Raw genomic sequence first — 27,837 nt, forward strand, 5'->3', positions numbered from 1 at the left:
GCTCTATCAGAGCCAAAATCACTCCCACTGATATCACTAGTGATGTCAGTGGGCCGGCTTTTGACGGGAGGCGTTCCCGTGGGAACGCCCCCGTCAGGGAGGCACGCCCCCGGCACGCCCACCAAAGGGGGCGTGCTGTCAATCAACATTGACAGCACGCCCCCTTTGATCGGACACAACGAGCGAAGGTCTTTCCTTCGCTCGTAGCGTCTGGCGCATGCGCACGACGGAGCTCCCTCCGTCGTGCGCATGCTCAGTCCATAACATCGACCCACTTGCGACCGGACAGCCGCTCGCGAGTGGGTCTGAATCAGGCCCTAATTCCATAATAATTATACAAATAAACTTTTGGGAGTGGGCTCAGTCCAGGTGCGTATCTATAATGGGTGCAGGGTGTGCGGGGAACATGGGCCCCTAGGTCCAAGGGGGCCACGCACCACACACCCTGCACCCATAATATTACGTAACTCTCCGGAGTCCCACGTCTGTGCGGGGGTCCTGCGCTGTAAAACGACTGGAAAATGGCCACGGTGGCCATTTTCCCATTGTTTGCGCATGCGCAATACAGGGAAAATGGCCGCCGCTGCAGTGCCCAAAGTCTATAACTCCAGCGCTGGCTGCGCACAGCTCAGTGCGCTGCCGGCCGCCGGGTGGAGAGGAGGGGGCCCGTGTCGGAGACTGCACATGGACCCCCTCCTCTCTAAAAATGGCCCTGGCTCAGTCTCATAATTACTTCAGAGATCTGATTTTATATTATATTATATAGAAGGTAGATTTAAATTATATTATGCTGTATTATATTATGTATATTATATTGTGCTGCTAGAGATCTACGGTCTCATTTAACATTATTGCAGAGATTGGTAAGGAGGGGAATATTCTACATTATATTGTCATCAGAGATATGGGGCCTGATTTTGAATTACACAGATTGAAGTATGGGGTACTCTATACTAAAATGCCAACAGAGATCTCATGAACAAACATGGCTGTGTATGAATCTAATAATTAAGACACTTTCATAGAGGAGCTGACTATAAAAACTCAAGGTTCAATATTATCATCAGCATTAATCAACTGATTTGCTGAGTGACAGACATGAGCCCTTAGATGTATAAGTCACCCTCTTAGAATTTACCTTCTTCATCCAGCGAGAAGTCTAAACTATTCCTGCTGGGAGGTGGTGACATAATCTGTAGAGCACATCCTCAGAGGTGACCTCAGAAGAATAGAAAAGAAAATGTGTTAAAATTATACTCTTAACTTATATAGAGAATATACACATAAAATATAAACATGAATACGAAAACCATCAGCTTAAAACCATCTCTTCGTTCCATAACCATCTTCCAGGTGTTAGGCCATCTCGCTCCATGCAGTTGCAAGGCTGGTGTTCTGGGGAAGGTCCTCCAGTTGGAGCCCACATATGAGAACCCTCTGAACAGCTCCTGGTCCATTGAGCTCAGTGGTGTTATCTGAGCCTCTGCTGCTTCCATCTCCTCGATGTTACATCCTCGGGAGCTGTGTTCAATGGTGGGCTACAGGAAGAAGAGACAAATAAACATCCATGTACTAAAATCTGATTTCAAATTCATAAAAGCTAAAAGTGTTAGAAAAAAGTAAGATGTGACATGTATCTATGGATCCGCTGATAGCAAAGACTAGTGTAGTGTGATTCTGCTAAGCCTGTCTATAAAGGGTGCGGGGTGTGCGGTGCATATATTGTAGGCTGCAAAGTCTACTGGGGCCCAAACCATACCAGGGCCAAAACTAGGATTTTTCTCACCTGCGGCAAGGCAGTAATTTGGCCCCTCCCCCCAAAAAAACAACAAAGAAGACATTTTTTTACGTCCAATGCATGTGCACTCCTGAAAAGGGTGTGTGATTTCATGTATTACATTACGCAACTCAGTAATGCCCACAACACATTATACCACAGTAATGTCCCTTACACATTATGCCAAAGTAATGCCCCTTAAACATTAAGCCACCTTAATACCCCTTACACATTATGCCACAGTAATGCCCCTTAAACATTATGCCATAATAATGCTCTCTTACACATTATGCCACAGTAATACCCTTTACACATTAACCCACCATAATGCACCTTACACATTTATGTCTTCCTTCCTTCCCCGAAGTCTCTCACCTTGTTCCCAGGATTTGAAGCCCCTCACCCTAAAATTTGGAGCTGCACGCCGCATTGGCAAGCTTGCTTTCCAACTAAGCATGTGGGGCCACATGCCTGCATTGGCAGGCAACCGTCCGCAGCCCTTGAGAGACAAACACCACCATCATTCTAATGTGACACCGGTCACGGGCCAATCAGAACTTGCAGACTGGCAGCCGCTGCTGATTTGCAGATGGTCCACAAGCTCTGATTGGCTCTCGATTGGCACTACATGAGAATGATTGCAGCTCTGTGTCTCTGCAGGGCAGCGGGCGGCTGCCTGCCAGTCCCGGCGTGCGGCTCCAAACAAACAGCCAGGTACCTAGGCCCCCGCTCAGCAGCCTGTTCTCAGTGCCCCCAAGACCTGCGTCAAGGGCACGTGCCCCCCTAGTAGCTGCCCTGACCATACACCCTGCACCCTTGTTCAATACCTAGCTCTCCGGAGTTCCATGTTGGCAGTGGCTGGACTCAATATAATAATGTACATAAAATCACTTACTACATATGGGTGCAATGTGATTGCAGCTATTTCACTAGCTAAATAAAGCAGGTAATGCCACAGTGATCACCATGTGGATAGGCTGAGCGATGTCCTCTCATCATAAATTGATAGTTGACCTTCATCTTTTTATTATATTTGTAAATGACCCTTATTATCTTTAAATGCACTAATTGTGCAAAACTGCTTTTTTTCCTATACTTACTGGGTCAGGGACATGTGGTGGTGGGAGTCTAAGGGCTTCCAGCGAGACCCAATCCATACGCTGGAACAAAGGATGCTGGCGGATGTTTCCGTTGACTCCCAAACGCCTGGATGGATTTTTACACAGGAGCTGCTTAATGATGTCTTTAGCCACAGCTTCTGCCTCGTGGAACCGTCTGGGATGGAAGCGACGGGTTCCGGTAATCATTTCATTAATGATGACACCAAATGAATACCAATCCACTCCAGCGTTGTACTCCTCTCCTGCCAGCATCTACCATAAGAGAGATATTATAGCACATTGTTACTCTATCATTATCTACTATACGCCATGTGTCTGTGTCTCATTGGCACTAGTTCTTTGCTATTATCATCCCACCTCTTTCAGTAGGTAACACTTTGGGCAGCATTCTATTAGCTGAGTCTTTGCCGCAAATTGCTTGAAGTGGCTAAAAACGTCACAACCATGACTAGGAATGGTCATATAGGGCTTTCTATTGATGGTCACCTTCCATAATGCCATCGATGATAACCATCGATGGTGCAAAACAAAACATCTATGGAAAACCATTGATGGTTTGCACTACTTGATGGCCACTGCTGCCTAGTAAATAGTGGGTCGCGGGCCAATATAAAACATTGGGTGGGACTTAGCAGGCTACCAGGGGGCGCAGCTAAACTCCTTGTCTCTCTGTAGAAGAAAAAGACATTGAGCTCCATTGGCTCTCTGCAATCGATAGCAAAACCATCGCCCATCAGTAGTAAACCTTTAATGCTTGTTAAATATCGATGGTCGATGGCCATCCTTAGCCATGACTTCCACGGACAGAACTCACAGTGAATCTGCCACTCAGTGATGTCATTAGGGAAGTGTGAGCAGTGTCATTGTGCAGGGCCCTTGGTAAGGCACTGTCTCTGTCCCAGGCTCCTGTATTTGGCTTGCAGGGTGCCTGGTCACTACAAACACACACCCTGCAGCCTGTAGAGCTGCCTGCAGTGTCGTAACACGATGAAGTCACATATTCAGGGGCAGGGCTGGCACAGGGTGCCACAGAGTAATTCCCCAGCACTGCTGTCACACATGCTTGCTCCTGGGTAGGCAGGTCAGTGACACTCTTATTAAGAGTACAATAAAGGTGTGATGGCACAGCTATGAACAGATGGAGGCCAGAATTATTATTTGGGGTAGGTCAGGGACATGTGCACATTCACTGATGATGATGATCACCAGCACTAGCGACCCACTTGTCAATGAATGATGGCGAATGCACCACTTATGCTGACAGGACATATAGGGCCTGATTCTAAATTGGACGCAATGCCGATGGTCACAGAGTTGGGCAATGTTTTTCTACTGCGCTTACCCGAAAATCCCTAAAACTCCTACGGCGCAGTGTTACACAGTGTGTGCGCACAAAGACACTGATGAGCCGCACACCATCAGACATGTCTAGGAGAAGTGCTTGGCATTCCTGGGTGGTGACTGGGAGGTGGCTAAACAGATGCACAGAGATGGTCTGTCTTATGGGCATGTCAGTAGCGTGTTTGTGTACATGGGTGCTCAATCACTCACAGTGAGGCCATACTTGTATAATCTGCACCTGCCATAGGGCTGGTATAAGTTTCTATGGTGTGACCGATGGTGGTGACTACAGATGCACCAGGCAGTATTACAGCATCTACATATGCCCATAGTGATGTCTCAGTCCTTGCACACACAGATGTACACCAGGGAAGGGCTGTGTAGTGGCATTACATAGTATCACATACGGGTGATCATCAAAGACACAGTCACGTCTGCTCCCACCTCTGACTTAGGCCCATAATGTTTTATTTGTGTGTGGTGTAACCATTTTTTTCTCCATATGGAGAGTTTTTTCTATGTTTTAGAAAAGATTTTTACATTTTATGCCTAAAAGTGATGTATACACTGTATTTTGCAAAAAACATTGATTAATAATGTAATAAGTGTATGTGACATCTGCCAGGCGTAAGCCGGAGCATATGCTGCTGATAGTAATAATATATTATACCCCTCACCTCTGGTGCCATATATCCAGGGGTTCCAGCGTAGGCTATGGCTGTCTGGTCACCAAAGATGTTATCGATTGCCAGGCCGAAATCAGCAATTTTCAGATGACCAGACTCTGCCATCAGGATGTTATCTGGCTTTAGGTCTCTAAATAGAAAGATTTATAATAAATGAGAACTGTTTTGTCTAGTGACAAATATATACTGTACATGAATTACTAGTAGTATTACAGGAGTCACATTTTGCAGACAGCACCACCTAGTGATTACAGTGATTTCAGTTCTTACTTTAAGCGTAATAAGAAAGTGCACATCACTGTGACCTGATTATGTATGAAATTGGAATTATTAGTATAATTACCGATGGATGACACCCTTAGAGTGCAGGTGTTGTACACCACATGTGATCTCAGCTGCGTAGAACCTTAAAGAGAGGAAATGACTGTAACTTGTTGACATTAGAAAAAGGTAGAAAACCTGATATCCCCACTTACCCCCTCATGTCATAACACTGCCCCTGTCACATGACACCCTGTTATCACTGACACATTCTCACAACTATGCCCCCACATGATCAGCACATTGACATATATGCAAGACATTCCATGATCTAATAGGCCATATGTTAGCAGGGCTATAAAGACAATGGTGGGACCAGGAGATATATAGGGGGTGTGGTCAAACCCCCCTGCAAAAAATTAGTGGAAAATACTATGTGCACCTGCAAAGGGGGGTGTTTATCCCCCCCAACAGCTGGCCCAGGTACCCTGCCAAGCCCCTCAAACAAGTCCAGGCCCCGGTAATTAGTATCTGCTCCCCCTTCTCTCTGTGCCCCTGCATGTTATTCTATCCAGGGGTAGAACTATGGGAGACAATGGAGGTGCCTGCCGCCGGGCTCCAGCTCTGAAGGGGCACCTCCTCCATTGTCCACAACATATTCACCCCACTTGAGTGGAGTGTACTGTCATGGCCCTTCCCAGCACCTGAGAAGCCACCATACACTATGGAGAGCTCCATGTCAGACCATCAGCTGCTGCCTTCGTCTATCTATAGCCTGTCTGCATGCAAATTGCTACATTACAGTGTCAGCGGCTGTGATTGGGGGGGGGGGCACCAAATTATAACTTGCCTATGGGCGTATGGGATAAACTTACACCACTGATTCTATCCATACTCACATTCCACATAAAGACCAAATTAAGGTGATCAGACCGTACCTTAATGAAAAGATTACATTGAACATTTGCCATTCCCTGGAGAGGATGGCCCAGGTATATGGGATGGGGGCATGTACATTAAAGTCTGCATTTTATTTAAGTCTAACTCCTTTCAATGCAGATGTAATGCAGCTCAAAACTGAGTATTAGTATCTTAAACAAGCTCTATTGATAAGGACAAAGTACCCCAGTAATGTTAGCTGCTGGGCCATCTAGCATCCCAGCTTTGGGTAAAGGTGTAGGGGTAGGAAATATTAAGGGGAATTTACAAAAGGAGTACAACCCTTATACTGTCCCTATCTGTGCACACCCTGTTACAGTTCATTTCAGTACATGTCTGTTGTATTTGAGGTGCTTACGTTGCGCTGGTGATGTCCAAGCGGCCTTTCCTCTGCAGGAACTGGTATAAGTCCCCGCCACTCGCATATTCCAGACCCAGAAATAGATGGTTCTGTTTCATTGGACACACACAATAGTCATATAATACATTTTATTAGGAGAACATGGCAACAACTCCAAGTGAGCGAACCGGCTCATAGTAACATTATTACCCAAGAAGAGATGAATCCTGTATATGTTAAATGTGTAAATATAAATAAAGAATCCCAACTAATGATCCTTGTCTAATAAGAAATACACTGTACCGTGGTCTGGAAGGCAAGGTGACCATGGATGAGGAAGGCACTACCAGACGCAACCTCTAGCACCCTGCGCTCCACAAACACCAGCTTCGGGTCCTTCAATAGCAGATTTCTCTTCTTGATGACCTTCACTGCCAGTCGCTGACCAGTCAAAGAGTCCTCAGCCAGCAGGACCTACAGGTGATAGAGGCATACACACACAATCATATTTCTACTTACATTTTATTACCTCCATACGTATCCAGGTAGCTCCATATCTTTAGAGGTTAGCGGTATATTGTATTTCCAGTGTCATTAAAGTAAATTTTTTTTTTAATTTTTAGATATTATTTGATTCTATAACAGAGTAGACTGTGGTTGACGTTTCTGTAAATGACAATAGTAATATGCAGTCAGCCAGCACAGGAGTAAGGCCTACCCGGCTACTTTCCTGGAATGAGACTCCAGAATATTCCCAGATTAATGATGTGACTGAGGGGAATAGTGCCATTAAGTCCTGCCCCCACTGCAGGGCCTGATTAAGGGGCGGGCGACAGGGGCGGTCGTCCCTGGGCCCTACACATGGAGGGGCCCCCACACAGGATCAGTGTGACCCTGCCGAGAACAGGTGTCCAGTGACAGTGCCGCTGCATACAGCTCAGAGCGGCTCCCGAGTCTTCTTCTCACTGGCGCCACGTGACACATTACGTCCGTGACGCTGATTGGAGGACCAGGCAGCAGCTCTGCCGGGAGGAGGTCATGCCCACACGCCGTCACTCAGGTAAGTCAGCGGCAGAGTCTTTGGGGGTGGGAGGGCAGAAGGCTTAGGGGGAAGGGGGGAAGCTCCGTGTGGCTTGAAAGGGCCCCTGCAATTTATGAGGCCCCCACAAGCCTTAATCTGGCCCTGCCCCACTGCTTTATAGTGATGCTTAATGATGTACATGGAGTGACAATGATAATATATTCATGATGCCTCTTTTACTACAATGTCTGAGTCACACAGTTGTTACCTGAATTATGTAACCACAGTCACATGACTTACCTTCCCAAAGCTGCCCTGGCCCAGTAGATGGCAGAAGGACAGCCTCTTGATGTATGTAGAGACTGTTTCTCCAGGAGCAGCTTCCTGAACAACACTTCCTCCTTATAGGGATAAAAAAGTGAACAATGTAACATTTACTATTCAGAGTTAGGGCTCTATTTATTAACATTAGTTTTACTAAAATTAAGTGAAAAAGGGTGTTTTCACACCCTTTTCACATTATTTCAGTTTCACCTAAAGTTACTACAGGGCAATTGGAGTAGAATTCGTAAAATTCTACTCCAACCCCTACGTATCACTTATTTTTAGTAATCAGATCGCATTTCCCATCATTGGAATGGGAAATGCGATCTGTGTGCAAGTTACTAAAAATAAATTGTGAAAAATATACCTGGGGAGGCCCTGTGATAATAACGCCACCTGGAGGTGGCGTTATCCAGGGTTTCCCCTGGTTACCAGACTCCTGCTCCGCTCTAACATGCAGAGCAGAGCCCGGAGTCGGCCCCAGTGATCAGCTGTGCGGTCTAAACAGACCACACGCTGATACACTGCAAAAAAAAAAGTAAAAAAAAAAATTTACTTACCTGAGTCCAGGGAACGGAGTTCGGGGCTCCGGTGATGTCCTCCCTCCAGTCAGCTGGTCTCCCTTACTGCACTGCGGCCCGGTCATCTGGTGACCGGGTCCCAGTGCAGTATGGGATGTCAGCTGACCGGAGTAATATCACACTACAATCTGCATTCACAATGCGGATTGTAGTAAATAGAGCTCTTAGAGGCACATGTAAAATGCATGTACATTATTGTATTGTATTACACCATTATGTAACTGTAATGCAGTCAGAATACTGTTGTGTACAGAAGGCCTGATTCAGAGCCGCTCGTAAGCGGCCGCTCGTTCGTTCCGAGCGATGTTTGCACAACTGCGCATGCGTACGGATCCATGCGCGAACCAGTCAGTGCGGCCGAAAATCGTTTGTTCGCTAAATAGCGAATGCCTGCTATTTTGAGTGACAGGAGGAGGCGTATGTGGGTGGTAAACAGGGGAAGGTGCTTGAAAACGGGGAGTGGAGATCAGAACGCAGGCGTGCTTAAAGGTCAAAATGGGCGTTTTATGGGTGTGCATAATTAAAACAGCAGCGTCATTGACCACGTCACTGGGTTATTTTATAGTCAGAACTGCTCGCATGATTGCGGTAGGAAAAACCAACCACAAGAATAGCAAGCAGTTCATACGCTGGTCGATGTAGTCGATTAATCTAATAAATAGCGGACATGACGTAGGATGCGAGCGGCCAGGGGGCGTAGTTTTCCAAAAAATGATCGCAAGTTTTGTTCGCACATTCAGTCCTAGAGGCGTGAACAGACCGCAAAGAGCGAACGGTTCATTTGAATAGCCACCCCTTTTTTCTGAACGAGCGAGCGCAAATAGCGTCCCAGAGAGAGCACATAAACTCAGCCATACAGAGGAAAGTGGGTCATCCATTGCTACTGTTGGAAAAATGGTCAGGGATGGGCTGTAGAGGGGTATTTGCACCTCAGGCTGGTGTCATATTGCATCACCTTGTGTCGGTCAGTTGCTTAATATTATTTGTATAATAGCTGGATGGACTGACCATCAGTGTATCTGGGATATCCTCAGTGGGCCCCATTGCTTAACCATTTAATTGGCTAATATTTTCCAAAAATGACCCCAAAATTGTTGATTTTTTTAAATGATCAAATTATGTAAATAACTATTTACACCTGATTTGGTAAAACACAATTAATAAACATGTAGATTATTAATGACATTATATTGAATAAGGGTAATTGTTCTTATTTACATAATTTGATTATTTAATAAATCAATAATTTTTGGACCAATTTAAAAGAAGAGTTTTATACAGGTAAAAAAAACTTTATAGTGATATATAGTGTGTGTGTATATATATGTATATATATATATACCATTTTTATAACTGTATAAAACATAATTTTACTTACACTTATCAGCCCTGCAAAAATCCAGCAACAGCAGTGAGTGGGCAATCCTGCGGGGCTGGCCAGGTGAGCAGTGCATGTAAATGGGGAGAGACCAGAATACACAGCATCCCTGAGCCCCTTGAGCTCAGGCTGCAGGAAGACTTTTTAAAGCAGGAGACTGAGCTATTAATTTTATTATTATTATGTGGGTTAGTAATTTAATGTTATTGGATAGAGGACTTGGCTATTTATTAGTGTGGAGATATTATTATTTAATGTAATGGGGATGTGGGCTGGGCTATTAATTTATTGTTCATTTAATGATGAGGGATATTAATATAATAGTGGCATCTTGGCAATGTCTATTCATTTAAGGTGGGGATGAGGGTTATTTACTAAATATTGATGTTATTATGGGCATTATAGGATGGAAGGTATATTTATTTATTGGGGATGGCTACATGGGATCAACAGGGGTTATGTTTATTATGTTGATCCCAGAATGGGAGATGTGAAATGACTGAGCAGTGAGCGCTGTATACCGTGATCACTCGCACCGCCGGTATTCTGTACTGACTGCCCCAAGTCCTGACAATGCGCCTGTGCTGCTGCGCAGTGTGTAACTTCCCGTATCCCCATACAACTGCATGCCTGAAAACTCTCTGTAACCCTGGTTGTCTCTAGAATATGTGTTATTTATTAATGGCAATGTGAAGGCACAATAGTCCCCTGTGGGCTATATTGCACTTTATACATTATATTGTGTAGGAATAATGTACTATAACTGTGAGGGGGGAGTGCTAGTCCCTTATTTTGCCAGGGGCCTTCACCATATTAACTGTAGGTGGTGCCTGGGTTGTAACTAGGTATTTGAAGACCCCACAGCAAAAGTTTGAGAAGACCCCTATGTAGCACTCAATGGCAGTGTAGGACTGGCCCACAGGGGTACAGGGGAAACCCCTGGTGGGCCCCACTGCCAAAGGGCCTAGCTTCTTCTCTAGTGCTCAGGTTCCAGACTGTACACTTGAATTATTAATTATACATATGTTAAATTATACTGCACAGGACTATGATGTATTTTCTACAATGCATTGCTGTTATTAATCTTGTACATTATCTTGCATGTATTAGCCAGTATTTACTATATAGATTCTTTAAGGGACCCAGACCATGCACTCTTAATGGTTAGCCAAGCCTCTATGGAGGCTGGCCACAACCCCAAATATGGGCCCCTATCACTGCATTCCCCCGGTGGGCCCTTCATGCTCCAGTCCGAGACTGCCCAATGGTAAAAAATATAACACATAACTTTGACAAGGTAGATCAGCCCCCCTCAGCACTGGGCCCTAAAGCAGGTGTACCCCTTGCACCTATTGTAGTTAGTAGGGATTAGGGATTAGCACAAGATGAGAAGTCAAGGCTAAAGCAACATACAGGGCCGGCACGAGGCATGTTCAACCATTGCAGTTGAACAGGGGCACCATCCCATTGAGGGCGCACCCCTGCCAACCTTCCCTGATTTTCAGCGGGACAGTCAAGTTTTTTGGGCACTGCCCTGCTGTTCCACCCGCGGACCGAAGTGTCTCACTGGTGGTCGGGAGGTTGGGCACTCCCACCACCACATCTGTGCCGGCCCATAGAAAAGTAATGGACAATTCAGTGTAGGAAGAGGGCTGGGGGCAGCCCAGCTACTGAAGGAGTGCTGGGCTTGCCCCCAGCCTGACGTTAAATGGGAGACGTGCCATACAGGCACGTCCCCAATTAGCGTCACTTAGGGGGCATGTTCTACGATAATTAGGCCACGCCTCCTTTTTGGGCGCTCACGACTTCACCGAGCGCAGGGTGAGGGGCATCGTATTCCCTCTCCACACAGGGGGCATGACTCCTCCTCGAGCCGGCCCTGGTAACATGCAATAGTATGTGGAGTTGCAGCAACTCAAGGGGGAGCATATTACAGTAAACAGACCTAAATACATAAAAAACGCTATAAAGTATTCAGTTATACCCCATGTATTTCATTAATGTAGAGGTCAGATTGTATGCTGTGCTCCATTTTGTTGTGGCTAAAGGGTATTGACATTTAAAATACTCCCTGGAACTACAATGAAACATCTTACAATGGAATTGTTTCCTCTATGAGTAACAAGTAGATATAGCTTATTAGGAGCATCTCCACATAATTGTGGGCTATGCAGGGATTGTGCATATGTGTAAATACACCTGTATATTCAGGAGGATCTCTTGCACCAGGGAAAGGGCTGACACAAGTGAGAACTGAAAATAATGACATCTATGACGCCAAGCATACAGATTGTAGCAGTCCCGTCACAAGGATGCATACAACTCAGCATGTGGGTGATATCTGTATTTAGGGCCTGATTCATTACAGATCACTATTGCGATCACAGCTGTGATAATGCATGCAGTTCTGCTGCGAAATATGCTAATGTTTGCAACCACTCAGCCAGCATAGAGACGCCCACTACCGCTTTCTCACATCCGTAATACCTCTCAGTCCTGCGTATAAATCGGTAACAATGGGTAACATCGGCCCCTCACACAGAATTACAGCAGGTCTGACCTGTCTCAGGAATTGAAACAAACAGATCACAGGTGCACAACCCTAAATTACTAATTATACATAAATACATTTGCAATCAAATTTTGCAATTGATAGAGCTTTTAGCATAATCATGGCCAAGGTTATGGGCCTACCCACCATATCCAGGTAACCTCTTTAGGGTAGGACTAGGGGTCAAATCCAGAGCGCAGGACACCCCCAAACTAGCCCAGCTAAGCCACCCTAGGGCACTGCCATAATAGGAAAAGTGAAGTGTAAAAGAAATAGTTAAGAGCAGCCACAGCTGCATATTATATATATATTCAGGGTGTGCAGTCCAGGAATCTTTCCTATATACTGAATCTTTCCTGTCTCAGGAATTGCAGGTTCCGTTGCATGCAGTGAGTACTCAGGCTGCATATGTCATCACAGTAGCTAATGTATGCACACCCATGTAATGGCGTTCAAACGGACAGGCACGCCTGGGTGTCTCCTACCACTCCCTCGTCACCACCCCCAAACACTGACATCCCATCACTCACTCTGCGATGGCTTTCTATCTGCGTGTGTAAATGCAATGCTAACCTTCACATGCCCACTGCGGTGCATACACATGCGCTGTATGCACCATTGACCGATATGCGTATGCAGTTGCAATTGCGATCCATGCTGTTTCAGGCCCTTAGTTCCATATATATACAATGCTGGAGCTATTATGGCCAACTCGCATTGCACTCTGCATTTAAAACCAGACACATGATCATTACCCAGCTGCATGCAGTCAGCTGTTATCATGCTTGTAATTAACCAGTTTATTTAAGGTGGTAAAAGATTATGGTTTTACAGATGCAGCAAAGTTTGTTGCAGCAAACAGAATGTATTATGTACTTATTCATATAACCCGGGTTACTGACAGCTTAACTCAGACCCTCCAACGCATACTTGTCTACTCTCCCGGAACTCACACGATAATCGGGTGCTGCTCCTGGCACCCCGCAAGACTAGGCAAGTCCCCGGGAATGGCCTCCGGCACCTCGCAAACCCGCAAAAGTGGGTGGTCCAGGGGTGCGATGACGCTGAATCTCGTCATCGTAGCCCCGCCCCCTGCCTTATAATGGCAGTAATATTGGCATTCTAAAGCGAGGGGTGGGGCCACTATGATGCGATCGTGTCGGCATGCCCCCGCTCCGCCTACCTGAACCACCGCCACCCTCCCTGCTGGACAGACCTGGCAGCCCCCTCCCGAAGCCCCCTGCAGAAAAGTCGGTAAGTATGCTCCAACGTGACCATTCCATTAGGAATAAAATGCTCTGCTCCTGGACTTCCCTCTTAATTTATGATTGCAGACACCTGTGCTGAAACACCTGTCTCATCAATTACCTAGTTCAGCACAGGTGACTGCAATCATACATTAGGTGGGACCCCAGGAGCAGAGCATTTTGTATCTAATGGAATGGGTCATGTTAACTGATTCAAGATATCAGAGGTTTAGTTGTGACAAACCATTTACTGCACTAAATCCTGCCCCATATGTAAATAACTGGATAAAACCACATACTCTTCAGTAGTAAACATATACCTATTGTAGTCAGCTGTAAGGTGCCCATGCAGGAGAGCACAATCTCTTTCTCATAGTAATTATGCCTGCTGCCCCTTTACATTAAGCATCCTATTTCCATAGCCATGTAACAGCACTGGGTGTGGTTATCATCATCTAGTCCCCTATGTCCGATATCCCCTAACAATGCATAATAAAAGGGAAATGCTGCATTTTCCATCTAGAAGGAGTAATCACCCCCTCCCCCGGACATATAGTGATTGCATTATGGCTGGTGGGGCAATTTAAGGCTAGGTGGTGCTAGGCAGCTGCAGAGGTGAGAGGACTGCAGATGAATAACATAGGGATAAATCACATACCTACAGTATAACCTAAGGCCATCAGGCTGAGGGGGAGGATATACAGATTAGGGGGACATGACAGCAGAAAAGAAGCTACAGAAGGTCACTAAGGGTATATCTTCAGTTGAGCCATGGGCAGGGCCGCCAACAGAAATCTTGGGGCCTGGTACACTGATATCTCTGGGGGCCCCCCTCGACCACACATATCTCCCCTGCATTTGCCAAAACATAAGTTACAGCTATACATTGAACAGAGATACCCCCATACATATTACAGAGACAATCAGCCTTTGTCACCCCTGTATTGCCACATAATGCCAACACCACTACTGCAAGTCATGTGTTGCAGAAGTAAACACATTATCATCTATAACTTGCCCAGGACACCACGATAGATAGATAGATAGATAGATAGATAGATAGATAGATAGATAGATAGATATGAGATAGAGAGATAGATATGATATAGGAGATAGATAGATAGATAGATAGATAGATAGATAGATAGATAGATAGATAGATATACATAGATAGATAGATAGATAGATGTGACATAGATAGAGAGATAAATATGATATCGGAGACATAGATAAATAGATGAAACAGATATGAGATAGATAGATCAATCGATAGATGTGACATAGATAGATAGATGCATACCTCCCAACATTCTAACTTAGCTAGGTGTCTATGGAAAATGGGAAACAGCCTTGCGACTTCCCCCATTTTCGTCACTTTGGAGGTTGTGCTTGGGGAGAGCGGTTTGTGCTCTCCCCAACTTCCCCCCCCACCGCGGGACACTGCGGCCCGCGGGTGGGACAGCGGGACAGTCCCAGAAAAACGGGATGTCCCGCATCCAGTTGGGAAGTATGTAGATGTGATATAGATAGATATGAGATAGATAGATAAATATGAGATCGATAGATCGATCGATAGATAGATACTGTAGATAGATAAATATGAGATAGATAGATAGAGTAGATACTGTAGATAGATAGCTATGAGATAGACAGATAGATATTAGATAGATAGATATTAGATAGATAGATAGATATGAGATAGATAGATAGATATGAGATAGATAGATAGATATGAGATAGATAGATATGAGATAGATAGATAGATAGATAGATAGATAGATAGATAGATAGAGTAGATAGATATGAGATAGATAGATATGAGATAGATAGATAGATAGATATGAGATAGATAGATAGATAGATAGGAGTAGATACTGTAGATAGATAGATAGATATTAGATAGATAGATAGATAGATAGATAGATAGATATGAGATAGATAGATAGATAGATAGATAGATATGAGATAGATAGATAGATAAATATTAGATAGATAGATATGAGATAGATAGATAGATAGATAGATAGATAGATAAATAGATATTAGATAGATAGATATGAGATAGATAGATAGACCATTTTAAAGCCACCCTCTGCTTATACCCATTTTTTTTATATGATATATATTTGGCAGTAGCAGCACAGCGTTTTTGTTTTAAATAATATCCCATAATATTCTATATGTAAATCCAATGCAAAACTAATTAAATAAATTGATTTTGCTTACCGCATCTCACAGTTAGTGCGTGTTTCAGTTAGCTGCTGCGCTGCCATTCAGTAACTGTCAGATGCTATGGACTGGTTGGGACTGCCAGCCAGGGAGGGTCAGGTGTCATAGATAAGTGTCATAGATAGGATTCTGTAGTGTGGAGGGACTGGAGCGGTGGTGCTGCAGGGCTGCATATGGACAGTGCATATGGATTAGTTTTGCATTGGACACCATTACTACTGGGGGCACCATTACTGGGGGGGGCTACTACTGGGGGGGGCTACTACTGGGGGCACCATTACTGGGGGGGGGGCTACTACTGGGGGCACCATTACTGGGGGGAGCCACTACTACTGGGGACACCATTACTGGGGGGAACTACTACTACTGGGGATACCATTACTGGGGGGGCTACTACTACTGGGGACACCATTACTGGGGGGAGCTACTACTACTGGGGGCACCATTACTGGGGGGGGACCTACTACTACTGGGGGCACCATTACTGGGGGGAGCTACTACTACTGGGGGCACCATTACTGGGGGGGAGCTACTACTGGGGATACCATTACTGGGGGGAGCTACTACTACTGGGGACACCATTACTGGGGGGGGAGCTACTACTACTGCGGACACCATTACTGGGGGGGAGCTACTACTACTGGGGACACCATTACTGGGGGGGAGCTACTACTGGGGGCACCATTACTGTTGGGCTACTACTGGGGGCACTGCATCAGGAGGGGGAACCTCTACTGGGGACTACTACTGGGGGGAAACTACTACTGGGGGCACTATATAAGGGGCTTACTACTAGGGGACCACTACTGGGGGCACTAAATAGGGAGAACCACTACAGGGGCACTGGATAGGGGGGATCGCTGCTGGGGGCCTGCATAAGGGGGACCATTACTGGGGCACTGAATAAGGGGAACTAATAAGGGGGACCACTACTGGGGGCATTGCATACTGGGGGTACTGTATAAGGGGAACTAATGGGCTGCTTAAGGGGGACCACTATTGGGGGTACTGTAAAAGGGGCACTACTATGGGCCTGCATAAGAGGGACCACAACTGGGGACATTGTATACTGGGGTACTGTATAAGGGGCACTACTGGGGTTAAGGTGCATATGGAAAGGAATGGTCAGAGTGACGATAAAGGGGTGGGTCATGTTGAAATGCCCCATTTTTAAGTGACCATGCCCATTGTTCCGACATTTTTAGCCTTCCCAGTGCTTCTCTGGCTTGAATACATACTGCTTACCTTCCCAACATGCTCCTCCGTCTCCAAATTGGAGTTTCTATAGAGGAGTGTATAAGGAGGCGCAATATGAAAAAGCTCAGGGATGGGCTATATATATATATATATATATAAATATATATATATATATATATATATATATGCATTTTTTACAAATCTGTGTCATTATACTGCTGGGAATGGCTAGAGGGACTGACTGTACAAGATCCCTCTATCCTGGTTGATTTCAGGCTGAAAGAGGGATTTTTCTTCATATGAGGCTATTCTGAGATGACATTATATAAAATAAGCGTCTACACCTTTATTTAATGTTTTGATGCTTGATGAGTTGCAAAAATGTTAAGAGCTATAGGGAGCAATGGCTTCCGCTCTACAGTGTGATACTGTGCGAGCTGGTATTAATGGAGAAGATAATTGCGTTATCTTCTCTGGTAACACTTTGCTGTATATTGGGAATAGTACTGAAAAATGTGGTAACACTCATATCCGCATTGTTTAGTAGAAATGTGTTTGCTGAATAGAGCCCCAACTGTGATATTTTTTATTAAAAGCAACAGAGATCATTATCTGCGTAAAAAAAAGACTAATAACAGACAGTCCCAGGTAGTCCCTTGAACAGCAAAGTACATTTTTTGTATTTATTAATGCATATGTTTATCCATATAAATAAAGGTTGTTTATTGATTAATGCACATTTCATCACTGTAGTTCGTTTTCATAGAATATATGAAACTCTTTTTCTTTATATACTACACTTAAGCAAGTTCTCGTTGGAATTACCACAGCCCCACTAATGGCAGTATAGCACCTCACTAGTGGTTGGCCTTAAACCTAAGTGGGACCCATGATTACATTCCCTTTAGGGGCAGTAGATGTAGTCTTGGACCATGCTAACTTGAGCAAATAGTTAGAGACCCAAGAGATGGAAAATAACAGATAAAGAAAACTTATAGCCAAATTAAACACATATTTCTAATTATATTCATAATTTCAGCTGCAAATCCTGATATTGTTATACTGCATGTGATGGCCATAAATGATTACCTCAGATAATATTGAATAAATACTTCATAAAGGTTATCATATTTACCATCAGTTCCACTTTTTATATGGCAAAAGGTACATAATTTGTCGGATGTGTGATTCTCATAGGAAATGGGTGTGGTAATTGTGGATAATGGGAGTGATCTAAACTGTCCAGATTGTTTTTGTTGTTTTCGTGTAAGGTTTGTATTATTCCAAGTCTACTGGTTGTCATGTCTTATATATTGATACGGCCATACCTGCTCGTTCCTGTCTCCTTCTAGAGTCACCAAAGCGAATGACCTCCCCAGATGTTTTCCTTCTCTTCCTGTCTGCAATCATTCCACTGTCTATGCCAATTTCTTCTATCTGATCCTCTCTCTTCCTCCTCTTATCACTCTTTTGGTTGGTATAACTATAATCCATAGAAAAAAATTCCTGGCTCCCATCATCAGAGCTGTTTTCCACATGCAGGCACTTCTTCCTTCCTTTCTTGCGAGACTCGGTGGAAATCCTCTTTCTGGCCTTCTTGATGGCCCAAGACTCCTCCAAACTGTCAGATATCTTTCTTTTCTTCAAAGCCATCATCTTCTTTCTTCTCTTGTAAAAAGAAAACTCCTCATCCTCTGAGCTCCTGGCTTCCTCCAGATGTGACGCCATCCTGCCAACAGTCCAACTGTCTCTGACTCCCAACTGCCACTCAGAGTTTTGAAAGTAAACAGCAGCAGGTGATCATGTGACAGCAGCATGGCAGCTGATGATGGCACCAGCTATGCTTTACCAGACAGCCCACCACCATAGATGATGCCCATCTCATGTAGCTACCTTGTAGCTGATACTGTTACTTACATCCTATTACAATCAATTGATGTTGACAAATGCTTGAAGTTACAAATCAGGGTAATTAAAAAAAAACCTTCATTCATATACATTTTTGAGCTTTGAAGAGGGCCTCTGTGGCATCACTGACAAATCTCCTTGCTGGACTGACGCAGATGGTGTATCGCTTGTATCTTTTATCATGGATGCTGTTTCATGCTGATTAACTATAGAAGGCTAGCTTGTATAGTAAGGAATTTAACCTTTCAGACCTAGAAATTGAATAAATTATAGAGGCTTAACTATAGAAGGCTAGCTTGTATAGTAAGGAATTTAACCTTTCAGACCTAGAAATTGAATAAATTATAGAGGCTTAAGTAGAAGTACGTATCAGCAACAGCATGACGCACAGTCACAGTGTCACTTTAGGGCCATATTCAATTTGAAGAGAAAAGTCTGAGGTCGGACTTTTCGCCATCATAGCCGTTTTTTGCAGGGATAAAGTATTGGGCGTGTGCCCGCTTATCCCCATATTCAATTTGGATCCGGCGAAAACTGGACCCGGCGGAAAGGTAAGTATCGAAAAGTGCTGTTTGGGGAAATCATGCTGTCACCCCCCAAAAGATGTTCTGACATGGGAGATCACTTTGGGTACCCCCGATTTGGCCTGCTGAAGATAGTCGGGGTTTTTACATAGCCGCGGCAGGTGCATAAACGCGCCTGTGAAGAACTAGTGAAGAATAGCACTTAGCTTTTTTTGGGGAGTAAAAATACAATGCCTGTCAAATTTGGGGCACATGAAAATGGGTATAAGCATATTTTTAAGTCCCTAAAGTTATTTTTTAAACTTCTTCAAAAATGCACCTACCGCTACCAGCCGCATATGTGTGAAACCCCCCTGAATCATTTTCGGTAGTTTAAAACTTTTTCCCCAATATTTTTTTTTTCGCCCCCAAAATGAAAGTACATTTTTTGGGGTGTCCTGAGGATTTTTTAAAAATGTTTTTTGACACAGATTACTTTTAGGGGACATTAAAAAGGCTGCAGGCTATTTTCTTTTATTCTGCACCCCAAAACCCCAATTCTGCACTTTTTTTCATCATGTATTACATGGAGAAAACTTATACCCATTTTTTTTACAAAGACTTTTCGCACCGGCGAAAAGTCTTTGAAATTGGATATTGGGATAATTGAACCAGGCGAAAATGACGTCATCAGCGATAAATTATCACCGATGACAGACTTTTCGCCCCATATTGAATATGGCCCATAGTTGTTGTTGGTGGTGGAGTTTTACAACTATTCTCTTGGTTGCACCTGAAAAACTCTTGAACACAAAGGGTTACCCGGCAGTCATTTTTCATCCCAAGGGTCTTTTTCCTCTAATATCGATGACAACAGTTTATTTTTTAAATAGCCTATTCAGTAGTTATTATATTACTCATAAACATTTGACTTTCAGTTACCAGTGGTGCACGCAGGGTGGTGCTTATGAGCACCCAAAACTGTAAGATGCGAGAGCGGGTATCTTATTATTAAGCCCTGGACCAATATGATGTGATTCCTTTCCTGCTAGGGAGAGGAGCCTAATGACATGGTGCCTGGACCTGTCTTCATCTACAACCCACAGCTGCTGCAAGGTATGTGTGTGTGTGTGTTTGTAATGCATATGCATATTTGTGTTTAGATATATATGTGTGTATGTGTAATACACTGTACACGTGTGTGTATACACATATGTATGTTTGTATATATATATATATATATATATTTCTAAAAAAGGAGGTGAGAAAAGGCGCTCTCTGGTGTAGTATTTCTAAAATACTACACCAGAGAGCGCCTTTTCTCACCTCCTATTTTAGAACTCTACTACCATTTGAGACGATACAACAACAGTCTCTCAGGAGAAAATTGGCGGCCACCTGTCATACGGGGAGAGTATTTTTTGAAGACTTCAATATAAAGGACATATACGCAGATATTTTTTGGTGTAGCGCTATATACAGTACCCTTGTTTTGCATATATATATACATATGTCTGTGTATGAATATATATATATATGTATGTGTGTATATATAACTATATGTGTGTGTCTATGTGTAATATATACTGTACATGTATGTGTGTATATATGTATATATGTCTGTGTATGAATATTCATATGTATGTGTGTGTATATATACAGTATATATATATATATATTTATATATGTTATATGTATATATATATATATATATATATATATATATACAGACAACTCAGGCTAGGCACTCCCAATAAGTCAAACAAACTCGTGCCGGTGCCCTCACTAATGGAGATACAAACAACGTGGTGGTGTGGCACTCAAGGCAGCATATAAATGATATAGACATAGGCTCCAAGAAATGGCTTCAACATTTCAGTTGTAATCAACTGTCGTCAGTCGATTACAACTGAAACGTTGAAGCCATTTCTTGGAGCCTGTGTCTATATCATTTATATGCTGCCTTGAGTGCCACACCACCACGTTGTTTATATATATATATATATATATATATATATATATATTTATATAGAGCACAATAATAGCGGATGGCACTCCAGAGACTTGAAAAAAATAGAGGCAGACTGTGTCCTTAAAGGTCAACGTTTCAGAGCTCTGGGCTCTTTTATCAAGACAATACAAAGATTACAATAAACATAACTTACTTAAATACATACCTATGTTCATACACCACTGTGCTCAATCCCACGCTGTCCCTCAGGAGTCCCAATGACATCATAGGCGTGCACCATGCTGGCGCTCGGTGACTCACTAGGGGGCATGTACCTGCTGTGAACCATCACCATAGCAACTGTGCCTGAAAACAAACAGCATGGAAATCAGCAGATAATCAAAATATTGCAACACCGCTGGGATCTAACAGGAGTATTTGTATACAATATACCATGCCTAACAAAAAAGAAGAATGGCATATAGATATAAACTGACAATCGCTGTGAAAATCCGCATAAGATAACTATATCTATTAAATATGAAACAAGGCTTATTCTAAGCTATCACCTCATTGGGATAACACATATAAGTACAATCTGCATGTGTAAATTAGCTGGACTGTAAAAATGCTGCAGAGGATAATCACCAATGTAACTCTTATAACTCTTAGAAGAGAGAATATATAGGGCTCACTGTCATCTAAACTAATAATAATCATATCACTAAACAGAATATGCTAACAGTTAGAATGAGCTAACAAAGTCCATATGCAAAAAACTACAAGAAACAATTTAGAGACAACATTTCATTGAGACCCACTGGCTGTACGGTTTGTAAAGTGTAGATCCATAGGGCTTCTCTCTGCAATAGCACACGATCCCTGTCACCTCCTCTATGACTGGGGGGAACCCAGTCAATCATTTTGTATTTTATCGTGAATACACTATGATGGAAATCTCTAAAATGTTTAGCCACAGGTTGGTCTGAACCTCAGCCCTCAATGGCTGCTCTAATATTCGAACGATGTAAGGCCATTCTCTCCTTCATTTGCCTAGAAGTTTTGCCCACATAATACATGCCGCACGGGCATCGGATAAAATACACTACATAGCGGCTTGTACATGTCATGGGATATTTGATCAAAAACTTTTTGCCTGATCTAGGATGAAGAAATGTATTCCCTGCCTCTAAAAAACTGCAGGTAATACATCCCAGGCACTTATAATTGCCTACTGGGTGGCTTAAAAAATGTGTAGTTTGGGGTCTAGCATATTGGCTAATGTCATTGTGCACAACCATATCTTTGATATTCCGGCCTCTCTTGAAGGAACGCTAGCTGTAGTGTATTGTGGAGTCCATACAACTCTATTAGACTTCTGTTTAGGTCCTGATCCGGTAAGTGCTTGGGTTCTTGAAAGTGCCAACACTCTGTCTTTAGCTTGCTTCAAGGTGCTATAATGGTAGCCACGTTTCAGAAATTTCTCAGACATTTTGTCAATTTGACTGACAACATCGCTGGGGTCACTACAGATCCTGAGGATTCTTAAGAGCTGTGAATAGGGTAATCCGCCCTTCAGCGATGACAGGTGATGACTACCGGCTTGTAGAATTGTGTTCCGATCAGTCGGCTTAAAATACATAGAGGTCTGTAATTCATAATGCTCATTTTGTTTGACAGTAACATCCAAGAAATGAACCGATTGGTAACTGCATTCATATGTTACTTTAATCGGATGGTTTCTGTTATTAACCTCCGACATCAGCTGTACAAAGGCTTCTTGTGGGCCAGACCATAACAAGAAAATATCGTCTATGTACCTTGTGTATCCAACAATATTTTGGGAGATACTGAGATCTTTAAAGAAAAAATCTTCTTCCACACCGAATAGTGCTGCATATAGAGTTTTTCCTCTTGGAGAGGCACCCGGGCATGCTGTTCCCACTAGGTTTCTGAGTGCCGGTCTACACTTGTCTTGTTTTATATATATATATATAGTGTAAACTGTGTATGGAACGGCCCAATTCAGGATCAGACCTACTTATTAGAAAAGACCACTCTTCTCTCTATTCTGAAAACATCAGCTGAACCAATATAAATAATAGCATCGGGGTCTATGGCACAGAAATGAGTTTGATAAGTGAAGCTGATTCAAGCGACTAGAGTGTCTTATGTATAATGGCGTTTTATAACCCACTGGGTTAAGAATGAAGTGCAGTAGTGTTCATATATATATATATATATCCAACAAATAGCCGGCACTCCTCCGCTGCTTAAAAGATAACTTGCGCCCGGTGCCCTCTGTATTACCTCACCTATGAGGGCGAGGATTAAATATGTCTCCAAATCAGCGGCACTCGTGGCGACTTGATAAATGACACAAACCCCGTTGTAATGTCAACGTTTCAGGGTCTTTAATGGCCCTTTCGTCAGGATATTAAGAATACATACAAAGTGTCCTACCTTAAATGTGCAAACCCACGAGTGAGCAGACGCCGGGAGCCCGTCGCAGACGCGGCTAACCTCTGACGTCATCTACAACATGTGACCACCCATCACCATGGTGATGATACAAACAAATATATGGAAGCCTGGAAGGTACAAGCAGGTATGGTAAATGCAATATCAAAGCTAACATTGAGTGATTCCTATCTCAATGATGTCCATTATTGACCAAACAGACAAATCTATACAGTTCCTAGGTAATGACCAGCTTATTCAAAAGTTAATACAGTCACCTACAAACACATTAGTTACAAACAAATTTTGCAAACATAACGTATGTCATGTTAAAGTTGATGTCAAAATAATAAACAATAACACACAGATCACCTGCTGGTTCGACAACAGGCAAAGTACCATCTAAGTGCTTGTTCTATCTTATAAATAGCATTGTAAGCCCAGTTGCTCGTTCAAGCCTTTTGGGGATAAAGTATCGAGTCTAAATATCCATTTAGACTCTAATTTTAACAGTTGTTTAGATCGATCTCCCCCTCTCAACATGCGCGGCACATGATCAATTATTTTATATCTTATTGATGCCAAATTGTGTTTGGCATCCAAAAAATGTTTGGCCACCGGTTGTTCACTGTGACCCCTCTCCAGGGCTAATCGGATGGCACTCCTATGCAGGGCCATCCGCTCCTTAAACATTCTGTCGGTCTTGCCGACATAGTTTTTACTGCAAGGACATGTAATGATATAAATAACATATTTGGTTGTACATGTTAAAAAATGCCTAATAGTATATACTTTGCCTGTCAGAGGATGATTAAAGGTCGTACCACTATTCATGTATCTGCATGTGATGCAACTGGCACACTTAAAGCAGCCCTGTTTTTTTATTCCCAAGAAATTCCCTGAAATATTTTGTATTTCAGCTGTGACATCCATTTTCACCAGCATATCTTTTAAGTTTTTGCCCCTAGTATAGCACGGCATGATTCTCTTATTGTTTAAGCTCGTCAGATTTTTATCACTCGCAATAATGGGCCAAAGACGTGTAGTTTGTTTCTTAATGTTTGTACTCTCAGGGTTAAAATGATTAACCCAAGTGATCCTGTCCTCATGTTTTTTGTTTATTTTCATGTTTGTTTTAAGAAGCTGTTCGCGTGTCAGCCTTAAGGCTTTTTCTTTCTGCTTCTTAAGGTCATTTAATTTATATCCCCTTTGTACAAATTTCTGCAGCATTAAATCAAGTTGGATTTCTACTTCATCCCTATTACTAATGATCCTACACGCTCGTAGGAACTGGGAGTAGGGAAGTCCCTGTTTAAGTCCATACGGATGAAAACTTTTAAAGTGCAAATAATTATTTCTATCCGTTTGTTTCGTAAATAAACTGGTCTTAATTGTATTGCCAACTCTCTGAATGGTAACATCTAAGTAATTAATTGAGTGTGTATGATATTCATAAGTGAATTTGATTGGATGATCACAATTATTATGTTCACTTATCACACTACAAAATTTTTCAAGTGGACCATTCCAGAAAATCAAGAGGTCATCTATATAACGTAGATATAGAAATATATGTTGACTAATATCTTGATCAGTAAAAAACAAGTCATTCTCCACTGTAAACATGTAACAATTCGCGAAGGCAGGTGCTACTGATGAACCCATTGCACACCCTGCCAATTGGAGGTAATAACTCCCGTCAAAATAAAAATAGTTCCGCGTAAGAGTTAATTCCAGTAGATTGATGATCAATTATTTGCACTTTAAAAGTTTTCATCCGTATGGACTTAAACAGGGACTTCCCTACTCCCAGTTCCTATGAGTGTGTAGGATCATTAGTAATAGGGATGAAGTAGAAATCCAACTTGATTTAATGCTGCAGAAATTTGTACAAAGGGGATATAAATTAAATGACCTTAAGAAGCAGAAAGAAAAAGCCTTAAGGCTGACACGCGAACAGCTTCTTAAAACGAACATGAAAATAAACAAAAAACATGAGGACAGGATCACTTGGGTTAATCATTTTAACCCTGAGAGTACAAACATTAAGAAACAAACTACACGTCTTTGGCCCATTATTGCGAGTGATAAAAATCTGACGAGCTTAAACAATAAGAGAATCATGCCGTGCTATACTAGGGGCAAAAACTTAAAAGATATGCTGGTGAAAACGGATGTCACAGCTGAAATACAAAATATTTCAGGGAATTTCTTGGGAATAAAAAAACAGGGCTGCTTTAAGTGTGCCAGTTGCATCACATGCAGGTACATGAATAGTGGTACGACCTTTAATCATCCTCTGACAGGCAAAGTATATACTATTAGGCATTTTTTAACATGTACAACCAAATATGTTATTTATATCATTACATGTCCTTGCAGTAAAAACTATGTCAGCAAGACCGACAGAATGTTTAAGGAGCGGATGGCCCTGCATAGGAGAGCCATCCGATTAGCCCTGGAGAGGGGTCACAGTGAACAACCGGTGGCCAAACATTTTTTGGATGCCTAACACAATTTGACATCAATAAGATATAAAATAATTGATCATGTGCCGCGCATGTTGCGAGGGGGAGATCGATCTAAACAACTGTTAAAATTAGAGTCTAAATGGATATTTAGACTCGATATTTTATCCCCAAAAGGCTTGAACGAGCAACTGGGCTTACAATGCTATTTATAAGATAGAACAAGCACTTAGATGGTACTTTGCCTGTTGTCGAACCAGCAGGTGATCTGTGTGTTATTGTTTATTATTTTGACATCAACTTTAACATGACATACGTTATGTTTGCAAAATTTGTTTGTAACTAATGTGTTTGTAGGTGACTGTATTAACTTTTGAATAAGCTGATCATTACCTAGGAACTGTATAGATTTGTCTGTTTGGTCAATAATGGACATCATTGAGATAGGAATCACTCAATGTTAGCTTTGATATTGCATTTACCATACCTGCTTGAACCTTCCAGGCTTCCGTATATTTGTTTGTATCATCACCATGGTGATGGGTGGTCACATGTTGTAGATGACGTCAGAGGTTAGCCGCGTCTGCGACGGGCTCCTGGCTTCTGCTCACTCGTGGGTTTGCACATTTAAGGTAGGACACTTTGTATGTATTCTTAATATCCTGACGAAAGGGCCATTAAAGACCCTGAAACGTTGACATTACAACGGGGTTTGTGTCATTTATCAAGTCGCCACGAGTGCCGCTGATTTGGAGACATATATATATATATATATAAATCTTGTAGCAAAGTGTAGTAAATTGCTTTGTGAAAAAAGTGCAGTGTGTGCAAAGTGTGCTACTAAAGTGCTGAAATAGACCAATAATTTAACCATTTAAAATGACCCCATCAAAATGGGGATGGTAAAGTGCTTCATAAATACCAAAAGATATACCAGTGATATGAACAGAGGGCCTGATTCAGAGCCGGACGCTCTGACAGAGCGCTCGCTCTGAATCAGGGCCGGCCTTCTTGTTTTTTAGAGCGGTCTCCTGGCCGCTCACATAGCTGTGGGTGACCACCCACAGCTATAGTGAGCTGCCAGGAAGATGGTTGCGATGGTCAAGACCATCAAGACCATCGGGCTTGCGATGAGACCCTTGTAGTAGGGTCTCATTGCCGCAAGCCCCAGAGAAATTTCGGCTCTAACAGAGCCGAAATCTCTCCCACTGACATCACTCGTGATGTCAGTGGAGCCGTCCCCAAACGGAGGCATTCACATGGGAACGCCTCCGTTTGGGCAGCCACTCCCCCAGCCCGCCCACCAAAGGGGCCGTGCTGTCACTCAACATTGACAGCACGCCCCCTTTGATACGAGACCCAGGGCGATGGTTTGCCCGTCGCTATCCGGGTCTCTCGCATGCGCACGACGGAGCCGGCTCTGTCGTGCGCATGCGCACTGGGCCACCATCGACCCGCTTGCGAGCGCATAGCGCTCGCGTGCGGGTCTGAATCAGGCCCAGAGTGCAATAAAGATATATATAGCAATTTATTTATACATGAGCAAAAATCCAA

The 27,837-nt window shown here is 43.1% G+C and overlaps 1 protein-coding gene across 1 annotated transcript; it reads right to left on the reverse strand.

Annotated features, from left to right (window-relative positions):
- Positions 1–1,127: 1,127 nt before the first annotated feature.
- LOC148521943 (protein kinase C delta type-like) lies at positions 1,128–18,721 on the reverse strand. The gene is made up of 9 exons (XM_088474312.1): positions 18,322–18,721; positions 7,787–7,887; positions 6,769–6,939; positions 6,484–6,575; positions 5,269–5,331; positions 4,917–5,055; positions 2,878–3,150; positions 1,305–1,538; positions 1,128–1,193 (listed from the first exon to the last, which is right to left on the reverse strand). The coding sequence occupies exons 1-9, from the start codon at positions 18,719–18,721 to the stop codon at positions 1,128–1,130; spliced, it is 1,539 nt and encodes a 512-aa protein (XP_088330438.1).
- Between the last annotated feature and the right edge of the window lie 9,116 nt (positions 18,722–27,837).

This window comes from Taudactylus pleione, unplaced genomic scaffold, assembly GCF_031769625.1.
Source record: "Taudactylus pleione unplaced genomic scaffold, aTauple2 ptg000154l, whole genome shotgun sequence".
NCBI lineage: Eukaryota > Metazoa > Chordata > Amphibia > Anura > Myobatrachidae > Taudactylus > Taudactylus pleione.